This window comes from Taeniopygia guttata, chromosome 5 (assembly GCF_048771995.1).
Source record: "Taeniopygia guttata chromosome 5, bTaeGut7.mat, whole genome shotgun sequence".
Classification (NCBI taxonomy): Eukaryota; Metazoa; Chordata; class Aves; order Passeriformes; family Estrildidae; genus Taeniopygia; species Taeniopygia guttata.
The window spans coordinates 25,899,285-25,913,362 of NC_133030.1; the positions used below are offsets into that span (position 1 = coordinate 25,899,285).

At 43.8% G+C, this 14,078-nt stretch overlaps 1 protein-coding gene across 1 annotated transcript; it reads left to right on the top strand.

Moving 5' to 3' along the window:
- The first annotated feature begins 139 nt into the window (after positions 1–139).
- Positions 140–14,069, top strand: RAPSN (receptor associated protein of the synapse). The gene is made up of 8 exons (XM_030274173.4): positions 140–4,755; positions 7,345–7,683; positions 8,860–9,018; positions 9,346–9,444; positions 9,542–9,664; positions 12,244–12,297; positions 12,876–13,075; positions 13,834–14,069. The coding sequence occupies exons 1-8, from the start codon at positions 4,540–4,542 to the stop codon at positions 13,904–13,906; spliced, it is 1,263 nt and encodes a 420-aa protein (XP_030130033.1). The 5' UTR covers positions 140–4,539; the 3' UTR covers positions 13,907–14,069.
- Positions 14,070–14,078: the final 9 nt, after the last annotated feature.

Genomic DNA, 14,078 nt, shown 5'->3' on the forward strand with positions numbered 1-14,078 from the left:
TCCTTGTGTGTTATATTTGTGTCTTAAACTTGAGGTTCTTTTTCGGGTCCAAGCGTGAGAAGATGACGAGAGATGTGAGAGAACTATTTTACAACTTCTTAGCTGTGAGACACGAAAATATTCATGGCCCAATACCACTTGTTCCAATATCACAATATCACCCTGGACTTTTACTTCTTTGTAAAAGTACTGTACTTTTACTTCTGAGCTACTTTGAGTGGAAATAGAAAAGGTTTTCTGGTTGATATACATCCATTTTGGATCATTTGACAGTTAAGTCCCCTTCAGATACGGAAAAGCTGAGGATCTTGGATAATGCAGATAATTGCAACACTTGGGAGTGAGGAGTAGGCATATCCAGCCTCACAGAACTGGTGCTGTGCAGCCACTTGCTTATCCATGCACTTGTGCTTCAGGGTGTTTCAAGGGCTCAATAGCTTGGGCAGAGCAGCAGCCCTCAGCTCTGCAGGAGCAGCACCAGTGTGTGGTGCTGTGTTGGGTTAGAGGGGCACCAGCTTATGCCACTCACAAGCTGCACACTTGCCACTGCCTCCTTCCCCTTACAGGAACACAGCCAAGCTGGCTGAATCTATCCTGGTTCTGCAACATCAAAGTACCTGCAGCCCTCAGTGCTCCTGATCCTGGAAATAGTACGCAGGGAAACTGCAAATGGATTTGGATTACTTACTAGTGATAAGCAAAGGCTACCTGCTTTGCTTGTACAACTAAGATATCTTTTATGATATCTTATTTCAAATCAATAAAAAGTATTTGGCATAGCCAAAATATAATTCATTTAGGAACCTGCCACAAGTTTGACACGAATATTCCTTCTCTCTCAGAAGGGTACCACAATGGCCATGATTTTGCTGCATTTCTGAAAGCTCCTAAAATTCCGTGATGTTATTCCTTTCCTCTGCTATCTTGCATCTCGGAGACTTGCAAGCATTTTTAGGACAGCTATGTTTCTCCTCCGTGTCCTTTTCCTGTGTTATCTGGCATACTCTGTTTCACCCCATCACTTCCTACATGATTGTAAATCCGAGAGCACTTGCAAAGCATCAGGATTCAGTGCTGCATTCTTAGCCCTGAGCGCACCAATTGCAGCACGAGGCACAGAGCCACCTGTTACAGACTGTGCTGGGATCCCTGCAGTTAATTTGCAGCTGTTGAGAAGAGAGGCTGGAGGATTTCAGTTTAGATACAACTTGAGGCCAAGGATGGAGAGAAACATGAATCAGAAAAAGGGTTTGTTGAGGCAGAATGGAAGATTCCAGCTTGTGCAGAAAGTTCACTCACCCTGTCTTACAAAATCAAAGCTTTGCCAGCTACATCTGACAGAACTGACACCAGATCCCTTTTGGGTCAGTGGGTTTTTTTAATTTTTTGAAGGTTTTTTCTTCAATTCGAAAGGCCACCACCAATCAGCATGCAATCAAACTACACCTAAGAGTCTGTGTATTAATCTCTGAAAATAATCAGCATTTTCACATTAATTGTTACATTTATCAGCATTTGTAGGAAATACACAAAGTTGTAGATGAAATCCTGATGCTGGATGTTCTAGGAGAAACCTTTTTCCTCTCACATCCACCTCCACCTTTCACTATTTGTCTTGACTCCAGTCTTCCTGACTTTACCTGCCACATTCTGCTCTCTTCATGCGGCCAGGACTCACCAGGGACATTATGAAGAGCATGGGGGGGAGGAGGAGAAGCAGATCAGTGTGGTCACTCTGCAGAAGTGAGTGCGTGATGAGCCTCACTGCATGGATGACAGGTAAGATTCCCTAATTTGATGTCGCCAAACACCATTCAGGCTCATTTATTTGCACTTCCTGAGGAGAAACTGTGGATTGTTAACTTTAGAAGCTGTACCTGAATATTGAATGAATTATAGCTATCTTGAGCCACAGACAGATGCCATTGCTTTTTTTGAAGTAGCACAGGCGGGCAGTGTTCATCTTTTATCCCTCCTTATTTAGACAGCTGCAGCTGGGCTCAGAGTGATCTGTTCCATGTCAGAGCATGTTCCTGGTTTTTTGAAAATGATCAATTTGAACTTGATGGATTTAGCCCTTATTTTACTACGGTGTTTTTATCTCAACAGGTGAGTTACAAATTGATTCCTAAGAAACTAAGTACTGTTTCACAGTGTTCAAAACCAAGGAGCTAAAGTGAGGTTAACAAAATGCAGGGCAGATCATCTCCTGTTAGATGGGTTTTGTCAGGCTGCAAGGCACCCTCTTCATTTTGGCTATGTTGTGTGGGGAAGGGAGCAGTGCTTTGCTGACATGGTCCAAAAGAATCTCAGGATGAGTTTGAGTTACAGGCAGCTCACTTGTGGAAGGTTAATTTTGCAAAGTAGTCTGATCTACCAAGAATGATAAAATTTTTGTTTTCCCCATTCCTGAGTCCTGGCTTGATTCTGTTACAGAGCAGGCTCCTAGTGGCTGCTTTCCTGGCCTCTTAACTTCTCCAAGTCTAGAAATTTGAATGGCCTCACCATTGTCAATGCTTTCCATGGGGACTGATCTTCTACATCTTGTTTCCATCCCACCACTTATGTCTAGAGAGACATAAAATAATTACTGCAAGGAGGACATATTTTTTAATATTCTGAATTTGACTTTTATGCAAGTCCTCAAATCTATAAAGTACCTAGCTTATAATTTTAACAGTGCTGCTGAAGGGATTTTCGCACATTAACCAGCAGTGCCTCACCATTAGATTTCTTCAGCTTCTGTAGATTTTTTCATAGTGTCTACTTCCAGAGTTTGAGACTACATAGAGTCTATGCTGAAATATCATCTAACACATTACATCTCTGAAAAACAAAGCTAAGTTAAATAATGCAAGTATTGTAGTGTATATGAGCTCCCAAAAGTGAATCAGTCTTACTGTAGCAAAACCCTTCTACAATTTATAATGCTTTTCTTTTTGAAATACTTTTCTGAGGGAATTTTGGATAAAAGACAGATATAATCCCTTAAGATCATGACTGCTATGATGTAAAGCCTCTGGGTAGGCTATTGTTCCTTATTTTGTGTCTGCTTTTCTTAAGGATATTACCTCAGGAAGGCTCCCTTGGGTTTTTGTTGACAGACCAGGATAGCTTGATTAGTACCCTTGGAGGTGATTCTGTAGGTATTTACCTTTGCTTGGGGAAGAACTGCTACCAAATTTACCAAGAAGCAGGGAGGCAGCTGGAGGCATGGCTGGTTTTGCAGGCAGGTCTGCTAAAACCTCAATTTGCTTCTCTTTGCCCAGTAAAAGGATCACAAAACTGGTTCCTGGAACTTCTGCATCTGAAAAACATTCTATATCCCTGTAGCATTCTCCATCTGCCACTCTCCTCCCAGGTTTGGTGTATCTTCTTAAGGACTGAATAAATCTCTAGACCACCAAGGCTGCAGCACATTGGTGAGAGTATTAAATGTAACTCCTGGAGGAACCAGTCTGATTTTTTTAACAGAGTGTGGGAGACATAAAGCTATCTTTTAATGGGGTTAACATTTCTCCTGCAACCAAAAAGTGCAGATACCTATGTTCTGTGTCTTTATTGTTATTCATCATAAAAGATCATCAAGTTCTGGATGCAGAACTTAAGGAGTGCCATTGACAACTTTTGGAGGACTACCACACTCATCACAGGGACCAACATTCAGTCAAAAACAAAGGTTTTCAGGATGGTTAGCTCCTTGTCCCTAAACTTAGGAAGTCAGAGGTGTATTTGCAGCAAATCTGTGACAGAGATGACCTATGTCCATAAAAACAGTCCATGATGCCAAATGAGGTCTTCAAAAGGGAGGCTGATTTTGTGCCTAACAAAATATCAAGTACATTGTTGCAAGAGTAACAGTGTGGGTGTGTACACACTGAAGTTACCTGGTTCACACCTGACTTTTAATAAATATATTTTTCCTAAAGCTACTATTCCACCTGAATCTGCTTCCTCCCAAGCTAGCCCACCACCAGCAGTGCTTGTCTAAGGGGATGGCCAGAGAGGAAAGAGACAGCCGAGGCAACCCGAGGCTGTGACTGCAGCCAATTGTCTCTCCCTGGGGTATTTATAAGCTGCATACTGGCGGGCAGGGGTGGGCAGTTGGCACCATGACCTTGGGCGCTGGGGAGCCTGACTAGAATTCCTGGGAGCCACGTGAGCTGGAGTGGCAGGAGCAGCTGCAGCCAATGGGGAGGAGACCAGCACTGCTGTTCAGATTGAGTTTCACTCCTGTGGCTTGAGATTTTTCTCTTTCTCTCCCTGTCGTGCTTTTCCTCTTTGTTTACGGGATTGGACCGACAAATGCACTGATGGAGCCCTAGCAAGCAAGATGTTTGCCTAGTGGATTTGGGATTCTGCCTTCAGTGCTGAGCAACCACTTCTTGCCATTGCCTACCACAGCTCCAGCCCCCTGACATGGCTGGGCTCTTACGGCTCTGGGCCCTCTGAGCACACAACCCGCCCTCTTCTAGTGGGGCATTTTACGTTGTGTTCTCTTGTAAGCACGTCCTTTTTGCTATCCTTAGAGGTTAGTGTATGAGGCTTTTTAATCCATGGGAGATGGGCCAGGACCAGACAAAGCAACAGATAGAGAAAGGACTCCATCTTTACCAGTCTAACCAGACTGAAAAGGCCCTGCGAGTCTGGATGAGGGTTTTGGAGAAGTCTGCGGATCCTGCTGGCAGGTTTCGGGTTTTGGGTTGCCTCATCACTGCTCATGCAGAGATGGGCAGATACAAAGACATGCTGAAGGTAAGGTGAACTGGAGATGAATGCATGCCATTGTGTCGCACCCACGATGGAATGTGGCTGGAGATCAGAATCTGAAGTGTTGGGTGTTTTGTGTGTAACAGAAAATAGCAGCTATTGAGTGCATGTTCTGGGCTGCTGTAATCACTGTGCTCACCAAGAGCTCCAGCCCACAACACAGAACATGATTTTTCACCAGGTCTGGTTCATCAGGATTCCTTGGTTAATTAAGTTCTCCAGTTATTCATGGGAAGCTGTCTTGATTACTTCCCACATACAGGCACAACATGTTATCAAGCTTCAGGAGCAGGTATGAGAACAGAGCCTTTGTCCAACTACAAGCTGTTTACAGTGTGTATGTCAGTATAAAAAGAGAACTCCAAGTGGATTCTGTAGAATAAGTATCGATCTTGTGGAGACAAGTCTTGTTCAGCTTCTGGCTGATATCTAATATAGATCTTATATGGGGGTTTTCTAATTGCAATTATTTGTTTGCCAGGGGCTGATTAAGAGGGAAAAGAAGATGCTGTTTTGGTGAGGTAATTGAGACATCCCAGATGTCTCACAGTTGAGGTCAGAGAGCAGCTTCCAGTTGTCAGGACAGTACAGAAGGAAGAAGGAAGGATATTGGGCTTGACGGAAGAGTGGTAACAAGCAGCTGAAGTTATACTTCAAGCACATGAGGATAAACAGTTTAAATGAACAAAAAGAAGCTGGTTTGTGGATCTGAGAAGAAAGAGCATGTGTACAGAGAGCAGCAGGCAGCATTTGGGAAGGCAACTCAAGAATCTGTAAGACAAGGCAAGAGAGTGTTGTAATAGTCTTAAGAAACTATCCCAGCCTGAAATAGGGTCTTACTGAAGGGCTTTGTTATGTCCCGATGTTTTGGGTTGCCTCTTACTAGACTGGCTATTAGAAGCATATAGAACAAAATGTAAAAGTGGTGTCTACATCTCATTGAAAAGTTTTTGGTAGCTCTGTTTGGAATTGGAGTGGGGAGAGAGGCACACCTTCCTGATAAAGCCGTGCACATGTCAAAGCCCTATCTTGAAACCAAATACTTAGGATGAAGAAGAAAGGAGAGGTATTAATACACTAGGAAAACATTTCAAGACAAACAATTCTGTTAAGTGGTGTGAAATTAGGTGCTGGCAAAAACAACAGACTGACTGGGGAAGAAAGAAGAAAAAAGGGCAAGATGTAGCTACCTGAAGGAAATATTAAATACTTCATGGAGAAAAAAAAAAAAAAGCAAAGGAGTGAGCTTAGTATATCCAAACATAATTCCTTACCTGAGAAGAGAACAGCAAGTGGCATCAGAGTTGGTGAATTTTAGTTCCTCACAGTATTAGGAAGGAAAAATGGCCTCAGTCAAACTGAAGAATTTACACAGCAACTGGTCAAAGGATAGAGAAAGGAGAACTGTAGCAATAAGCCATTGAGAGAGGAAATATCAGGACAAAAAGGGTCATAATTTAAGGCATGAAATAAAAAGTGATTTAAGAAGAGTTGTGATGCTCAACCTCTTTTAGAGAGGAAAAATTACTTCGCACCAGGAGAAAAGGCTGTGGCGATCCAAAAATGCTGAAGAACTTGTGCACAGTTAAGGGAATGTGGGGAAGCATGAGCTAGTGTGCATCACTGAGTCCACATAGGAGCTTTCCTAAACTGTAATAGAAACTGAGAAGATAATTACAAACCCAACATACACAATTTATGATTGGTGATGTTTGGGGGTTTTTTTTGTTTGTTTTTTTTTTTTGTAGTTTTGCTTTCTTTTCTTGTTTTTTTGGGGGGTTTTGTGTGTGTGGTTTTTTAATTTGGTTTGGGGTTTTTTTTTGTTTCCAAAGAATGTAAAATGTTCTAGTAGCCTAAATGATTATGTGTAGCCACAACATAAAAAGGAAGTAATTGATTCCTTTGGAATTTGCCATCCATAATCCTAACTGATAATGTCTAATGAAAACTGCTAACTATTTACCTTTGCTACCGATACTAAATCAAGCCAGCAGTGAGCTTGCTTCATCACAAAATATAAGAGTTACTGCTTAGAAAAGTTTGCCACCTGAAAGACTTCATTTAAGACAGCAGTATTAAACAAATCCTGGAGGTTATAGAACTAAAACTGTCAAGATCTAGACTGCAATTTGTTAGTAGAAAATTCGTTAAAGAAGTAGCTTACTTTCTTCAATTAACAGAGTATTTTAATAGCTTAGGAATTCCAGAGAAAGTGGGATACATTACGCTGAGTGAAAGAAAACAGAACTGCATTTTTTCAGATGTTTCATCTGAAACATCACCAGTTTCTCTTTAGGGCCATTTAACAGCTATTTTCTCCTTACTGCCAGCCTAGTTCATCTTCCCTGCCCAGAGACTGTGTGAAGGGAGGGAGAGGTTTCTTCTGAGTCTTCATAGGCCTTTTAAACCACCAGACAACTGTTCAGTGCATACAATGCTTCTCCATGTGTTGATGGCCTTGTCTGCCCTGCTCAGACAATCCTCTCCTCCAGTACAGGGTGCTACTCTGTGGGTGCTTAAGCTGTATTTAAATAAACTACACACTTTTGTAAACACTATCTTCTCTACTCAAAGTTTGCAGTGGTCCAGATTGACACAGCACGGGAGCTGGAAGACCCAGATTTCCTTACAGAGAGCTACCTAAACCTGGCTCGCAGCAATGAGAAACTCTGTGAATTCCAGAAGACAATCTCTTACTGTAAGACATGTCTGAACATGCAGGGTACCACTGTGAGCATGCAGCTGAATGGCCAGGTGAGCCTCAGCATGGGCAATGCCTTCTTGGGCCTCAGCATTTTCCAGAAGGCTTTGGAGTGTTTTGAGAAAGCTTTACGCTATGCACACAACAACGATGACAAGATGCTGGAGTGTCGAGTCTGCTGCAGCCTCGGAAACTTCTACACCCAGATAAAGGTACAGTAACCTGAGGGAGAGGAGTGATTGCCCCACAGATTCAGGGAAGCATTGGAAATCACGTGAATTTCAGCCTTTGTCGTTCCTCAAGAGAGCATTGTAAGCTAAAATCCCTTTGTAAAATCCAAATGGAGGATTAGTGTCATGTTTACACAGCACAGCAGAAGCAGCTGTGAATATGTGTGTTGAAAAGATCAAACTTAGCTTCAAAGAAGATCACATCAGAGACACAGGGCTGGCAGCCAAACCTCAAGGATTCTCTATTTCTACCACTATTGTAGGCAAATAGCTGCCAGCAAGCAGCTGTAGGTAAAACCAGGCAGGGACTGAGCACAGGGATGATTTGCTGGTTCTAACTTCTGGTATAAACAGCAAAAAATAGGTTTTTCTCACAAAGTCTTGATTTCTTCACTCATAGAAGACTCATCATGTGAAGTGTGGTGACCAAAAATAAAGAAAGTAACATTGTGCTGAATACTTTTCAGGTGTGAAATAAGAAGGGAGAAAGAAAATTTGAGAAGCTGTGGTTTCCTTTGTGCATTGTGGAGAATTAAAAAAATATGAGGACTTTTTCACTTCTGCAGTCTCATATAACTTACTTGAGAATGGTTTTAGATACTAATATAAGTTTTACATAATTATTGTAAAATAATATTTATTTCTAACATGCTTTTAATGCAAAAAGAAGATGTTTAAAATGTATTATTACTTATTGTGAATTTGATGAGGCCAGGAGTCTTGGTTCCTCTTCCCTGCAATGATGGATAATGAGTTTCTTGGAGAGCCAAACTCACCATTTAGAGAAAATGAAGGCTCCATGTAGATGTTACAAGTAGAGATGATGTAAAAGCAAAGAAAGTTTTCAGTCTTTGCTTACAGAGGAGGGTAAATGGTTCCTGCAGAATAAAGTTAATGGCATACTACATCAAATTCCTTTGCTGGGTCATTGTCCCAGTGTCCTGGACCCAGAGAATAAGAAGAATTCAGTATATGGCAATTCCAGCTTTCACAATTTGATACCCACCAAAATACTGCATGTGGAAGAGGAGCAGCATGAGTTTAAACATGTACAGCTGTTGCAGGGTTAGTAAATAAAAAATAGCTGGTCTTTTTCCTTCTCTCCTTTTTAATTTATTTTTGCTATGACTGCTGTCTGTGTGCTTGTGTGCTTTACAGGACTATGAGAAAGCCTTGTTTTTCCCATGTAAAGCTGCTGAACTGGTGAATGACTACGGGAAGGGCTGGAGCCTGAAGTACCGTGCCATGAGCCAGTACCACATGGCCGTGGCCTATCGGAAGCTGGGGCGCCTGGCAGACGCCATGGATTGCTGTGAGGTACGGGGCACGGGCAGAGCTGGGGGGTCTGCCAGGGATCCTGCCATGGCACTACAGCAAGAGAGATGCCCTGCCATTCACACCTGACTGTAGATCTTCCTGCTGCCTTCCAGTCTTAGAGCTGTGGTTTCTGTAGCCCAGGGGGCTTCAAAATTTGGGTCTATGAATGGCCCTTGGTTAGGAACATGTGAAAAATATTTTCCTTGCCTTAAAAGGTGATGCCACTTCTTTGGAGCTGAGGTTTCAGTGGCTGGAGTGCAAAGTCCCAGCCTTGCTGTTTTGAACAAGGAACAAGCTGTTCTACTGACCAGAGGCTATTTCTTTCAGGAGTCCATGAAGATTGCCCTGCAGCATGGTGACCGGCCGCTGCAAGCACTGTGTCTGCTCTGCTTTGCAGATATCCATCGCAGTCGCAGGGACGTGCAGGTACAGTCCCTTCCTGCCAGGAAGGATAGGGGGAATAGCAAGAGGGCATTAAAAGCAGTTCATAGCAAAACACGTGTTCTCCTCCCTGCTTCTGCAGACAGCCTTCCCTCGGTATGATTCTTCCATGAGCATCATGACAGAGATTGGAAACCGCCTGGGCCTGATCCAGGTGCTGCTAGGAGTGACTAAGTGCTGGATGATTCAAAAGGAGCTGGACAAGGTCAGTTGCAAGCTTGTTTCTACACAGGTTTGTAGGACAAGATTAGAGTACAGTTGTGTACTGCACGGTGGTGAGGGTACAGTTCAGAAGAGACCTGTACCCCCTTGGTTCTACCAACAGGGTCCGTTGCTTGTAGAGTTATATTTCTCTGAATGGTCTCTCTCAGCCGTGGATTTGAAACTAATGGTAGGAACATCCATTCTGAGTCAGGCTGCTAAGTTACAGAATTGCTTCATTAGTCACTCCTGATGACTTTTAAGCTCTATGCTGAGAAACCAGCACTGGAGGAAGGAAGCCTTATGGTCTGAAATAGATTCCCCTGCTCACTTTTTGGTTATATGACTAAGCTCACTGATGTGCTAATGATATTTAGAGAGCTCTACAGCTCCACCATGTGCTTTGCAGGTAAATGTGGCATAAAATTCCTGGAGAAACTTTGATGGTCTGTAAACTCTGATGTGAAACAGAGGAATGAGAGTGAGAATTTATTTGGGGATAGACAAGGAGTCAATATAGAACAAGGGGGTGAAGTTACTTATTTTGAAAATGCTTAGGCAGTTTGTATGTGTGTTAAAGTCCAGACTCCACTAGATGCAGCACATTGCACAGCAGGAACATTACTCACCCACAGAATTAAATGCTCAAATGTTAGCCCTGAACTAGCTCTGAACAACTGCACAGTGCCACATCAAGATGCTGGTTGGGTCTAAGTATGATGAAAATTCACTCTTATCACTCATATTGAGACACCAAGAATTTTAGGACAAATGAAGCATCTCAGATATCAGTATGTCCAGTATGTCAGAATAGAGAAACTCAGGGTGCTGTCAGCATCTGAGTGCCTCCATCAGGGAATCAGCTGGGTGAGACACACTGTTCAATCACAGTAAGCAAACAGAGTGTTAGCAATGGGAGAAGAAACTATGGAAAGTTAGCTCAGTATCTAAAGAATGGGACAGGACACAGCAGCTAGTCCTCTGCAGGAGAGAATATTCAGAGCACTCATCAAACTCTTCCATTCACTGATTCTATGTTGAGCCACTGTGATATCAAGCAGCTCTCACTGTGAGAACATGATGAGGGCTTTGCACAGAATTCCAATCTCACCAAATCCCACAGAAGAAAGTGGAAGAATCTTGTATTCTGTTCCAGGCATTAGAGGGAAGTCTGTCCTGCTGGGTCAGGAACCTTATGTCTGTTGACCAAATGTGACCTCCTTAGATGTCAAATCCCTGAATATTCACCCAAGCCTGTTCTTCAACTTGCCAGGCCCAGTTTCCATTTCTCATTTGACTCATCCCTATATCAGCTACTTAGTAAAGAAATTTGCTAAATTTCCACTTGCAGATTCCCTATTTTGCTCAAGTTTCCTCCATCTTCCTGGTCTCTTTGGCCAGTCAGTCCATTTCATTTGCATGTAATGTAATCAATGCTATTCCAAATCCTCACAGGCTGCTTACAGCTTGCTTGCCCTCATTATTGTGCAGTCTCATATTCCTGTCCAAGACAAACTGTCCCCTAGATTTGTCAACATAATCTTTTCCCCTACCCCACACATTTCATTTTGATTCTTGCTCACAGTCATTAATTTCAGGAGTTTCCAGTAAACACTCAGTCTTCCTAAGCACGGTTCCCAGTTATGTTCTCCCTGCTGGCCTTTAGTTCCTGCTTCCCTCTCCTACCATTTCCTTATCTTAGGCTGTTGCTGCCACCACAAGTCTAATGCCATCTCCTCTGCATTCACAGCACATTTTTGCATCTCATCTGGTCCTTTCCTCCTACAATAGCAGTAATGCCAAATTATAGGGTAGAAATTTTATAATGTTCCTCCTGAAAACTACTGCATCACAAGGGAGACATCTTCTTCCCCTTGGACAAACAGGAAGCAGATCTCAATAGCTCTGGAAAAGAGACTAATTATCAGAACAGCAAGGAACACTGACATGTAGGTGAAAGTAGGGAGCCATTTGGAATGACAGCTGCTATGCTAAATATTTCCTTCAGATTTTAAAAATGGATAGTAGAACACTCCTACATCACACCATGTGTAAGTAAGGCTAGGTGGATATATGAATAGCAGGGAAAAAAACAGATGAGTGTGGTGTAGTGGTGCTGGTGATCCCTTTCCTCACCTCTGGTACAAGTGAAATTAAAGTTGCCCAACAATTATTGAGCCTGCAAGGTAGGATGGGGACAAGGCTTGCTCTGCTAGTGCTCCATCCCAGCCCCAAATGAGCATGTGGGACCGAATTTAAATAAGTCTCTATTCTCTCTGCTTGGGACCAGCCTCTGCCAACACTGACACTGAGTGTCTGCAACAGAAATGTAGCTCTTGCATTACTTGTGGTTTTTCAGAAACCAACCTTTTCTCATGGATTGATTTTTGGGAGGGGAGGGAAATCTGCCCTCCCAAAAAAGCTTTTTTGATTCTCTAGCATTGCAGGGATACTTGTTAATCCAAATTTTACTCTGTACTTCTTTACCTCTTTTTTTTTTAAATAATTCTCATAGGACATTCATACAAGACTGTTTTTCATATATTTGGCTGAGAACTAACAACCACTGCTCTCAATTCACAGGCTCTGGAGAGCATTGAAAAGGCACAGGAGCTGGCAGAGGGACTAGGCAACAAGGTAGGATCCTACAGCTTCTTTTCAGTACTCTTCATAGTCTTGTGTCAGGCAATATAAGATGTGAAAGATTGAATTATCCAGGCTTGTTGTTGCTCATTAGCATTCCTATTAACCAGCGAGTGTTTGGGATATGCTTTGTCAGGAAGTGTTTGGTTGTGGGCAGTTGCACAGATAATCATCAGTTTGCAAGTCTGAAAAGTGAGGGAGGAATCACAATGGGATAGGCAAAGGAGAATGGGAAGCAGTGAAAATGGGGTGTGAAATAGGCAGAGAACTAGAGGACTAGAGATCTCTTCCTGAAAAACATTTTTGCTGCTGAACTGTGTGCTGGCTGGAGGCAAAGGAAATACACTGCGTGTCAGAGGTAGCTCAGGGAAACCATGAGTGGAAGAGCTGCTGAGTGTCTCAAACCTGGTGGTACCTTTTGTGACACAAAGAAGAAGGGTTAATGACAGGAATTGTTGAGCCTGCTGATGTTGCTCCAGCTGGTTGATGGGGCTGTGGCATTCCCACTCCTGTTTCTGGTCTGTGTTTGCCCTATCATTCACTTGTTTTATGTTTCTGTCCTTCACGTGCAGCTCGGCCTGCTGAAGCTCCACTGCCTGTGTGAAAGGATCTATCGCACAAAGGAGCAGCAGCAAGAATTGCGTGACCATGTAGTGAAGTTCCATGAATGTGTGGAGGAGATGGAGCTGTACTGTGGCATGTGTGGAGAGTCCATTGGGGAGAAGAACAACCAGCTCCAGGCACTACCTTGCTCCCACTTCTTCCACTTGAAGTAATTAGCTGGAAGTACTAAAATTATTGTGATGACAGTCACAGGAAAGAGCTGCTTATGCCCATAGTCCTATGCATGCTGTTCCCCAGGTCTTTGTCTTGATTACCTGCTTGCCTGTGTCTTGATCCTGCCTTGCAGGATCCCATTGCGGTGCTAAGAGTCTCACAGCCTTGAAGGGTGAGATTTAGCCATCATATCCATCACACTCCCACTTGTCCTCTAAATAATTATTCACTGATGTCCTCACTTTGTAGGTGATCAACCCAGTTCACAGATTCTTATTTGATTCCCCCTGGGGAATCAGTTCTTCACTCCCAGGGTCAGTTTGGGTTTTTCCCGAGCCCCCTCACTTTCTCCCTTGGCTAGTGGTACACAGAGCTGAAGTTGTCCATACTGTTATCATGTTACTGGCATGAAAGAAGTTAGCTGCACCATCACTTTACTGTAGAAGAAATACGAGTATTACAAAACACTCTGAAAACTAATCTGAAAACTAAGAATTTAGTAACAAAGCCTCACACTGACACCAGAATTAGCATCAAACTACTGGGCAGTGAGACATGCCCGACGAGCCCTGTGGACTTGTCTCCAGCAGTGCAGGAACCAACTCTCGTACAGGAATTTGCCGAAGTGCCTCCCTGGAAGGGAAGGGAGAGGGATGCAGTCTCTGCCCGTGGCGGGAGGGCCCACGGGGAGCAGCTCTGTGGTGAACAACAGCCGTGGAGAGCCCTCACCGACCCGACCTCCTCCCGTTGCAGGTGCCTGCAGACCAACGGGACCCGCGGCTGCCCCAACTGCCGCCGCTTGTCGGTGAAGCCCGGCTACGTCTGAGCGCCCCGGGCTCGGCCGGGGGCTGACGGAGCCGCTCCCGGGCCCCCTCGGGCTGTGCCCGGCGGGGGCGTCCTCGGCCTCCCCTGCGCGGGACCCGCAGCCCCGCTCCCTTCCCCCTGGCTGCTGTGTACGGGCACTGCTGTAATAAAGGCTTTCTCCGGGAGACCGCCCC

Bases quoted from the DNA above. Each gene is read 5' to 3' on its own strand.
- RAPSN (XM_030274173.4), top strand. From the start codon at position 4,540: ATGAGGCTTTTTAATCCATGGGAGATGGGCCAGGACCAGACAAAGCAA. The intron at 9,665-12,243 runs GTCAGTTGCAAG...CTCAATTCACAG, and splicing joins TTCAAAAGGAGCTGGACAAG to GCTCTGGAGAGCATTGAAAA. The intron at 12,298-12,875 runs GTAGGATCCTAC...CTTCACGTGCAG, and splicing joins CAGAGGGACTAGGCAACAAG to CTCGGCCTGCTGAAGCTCCA.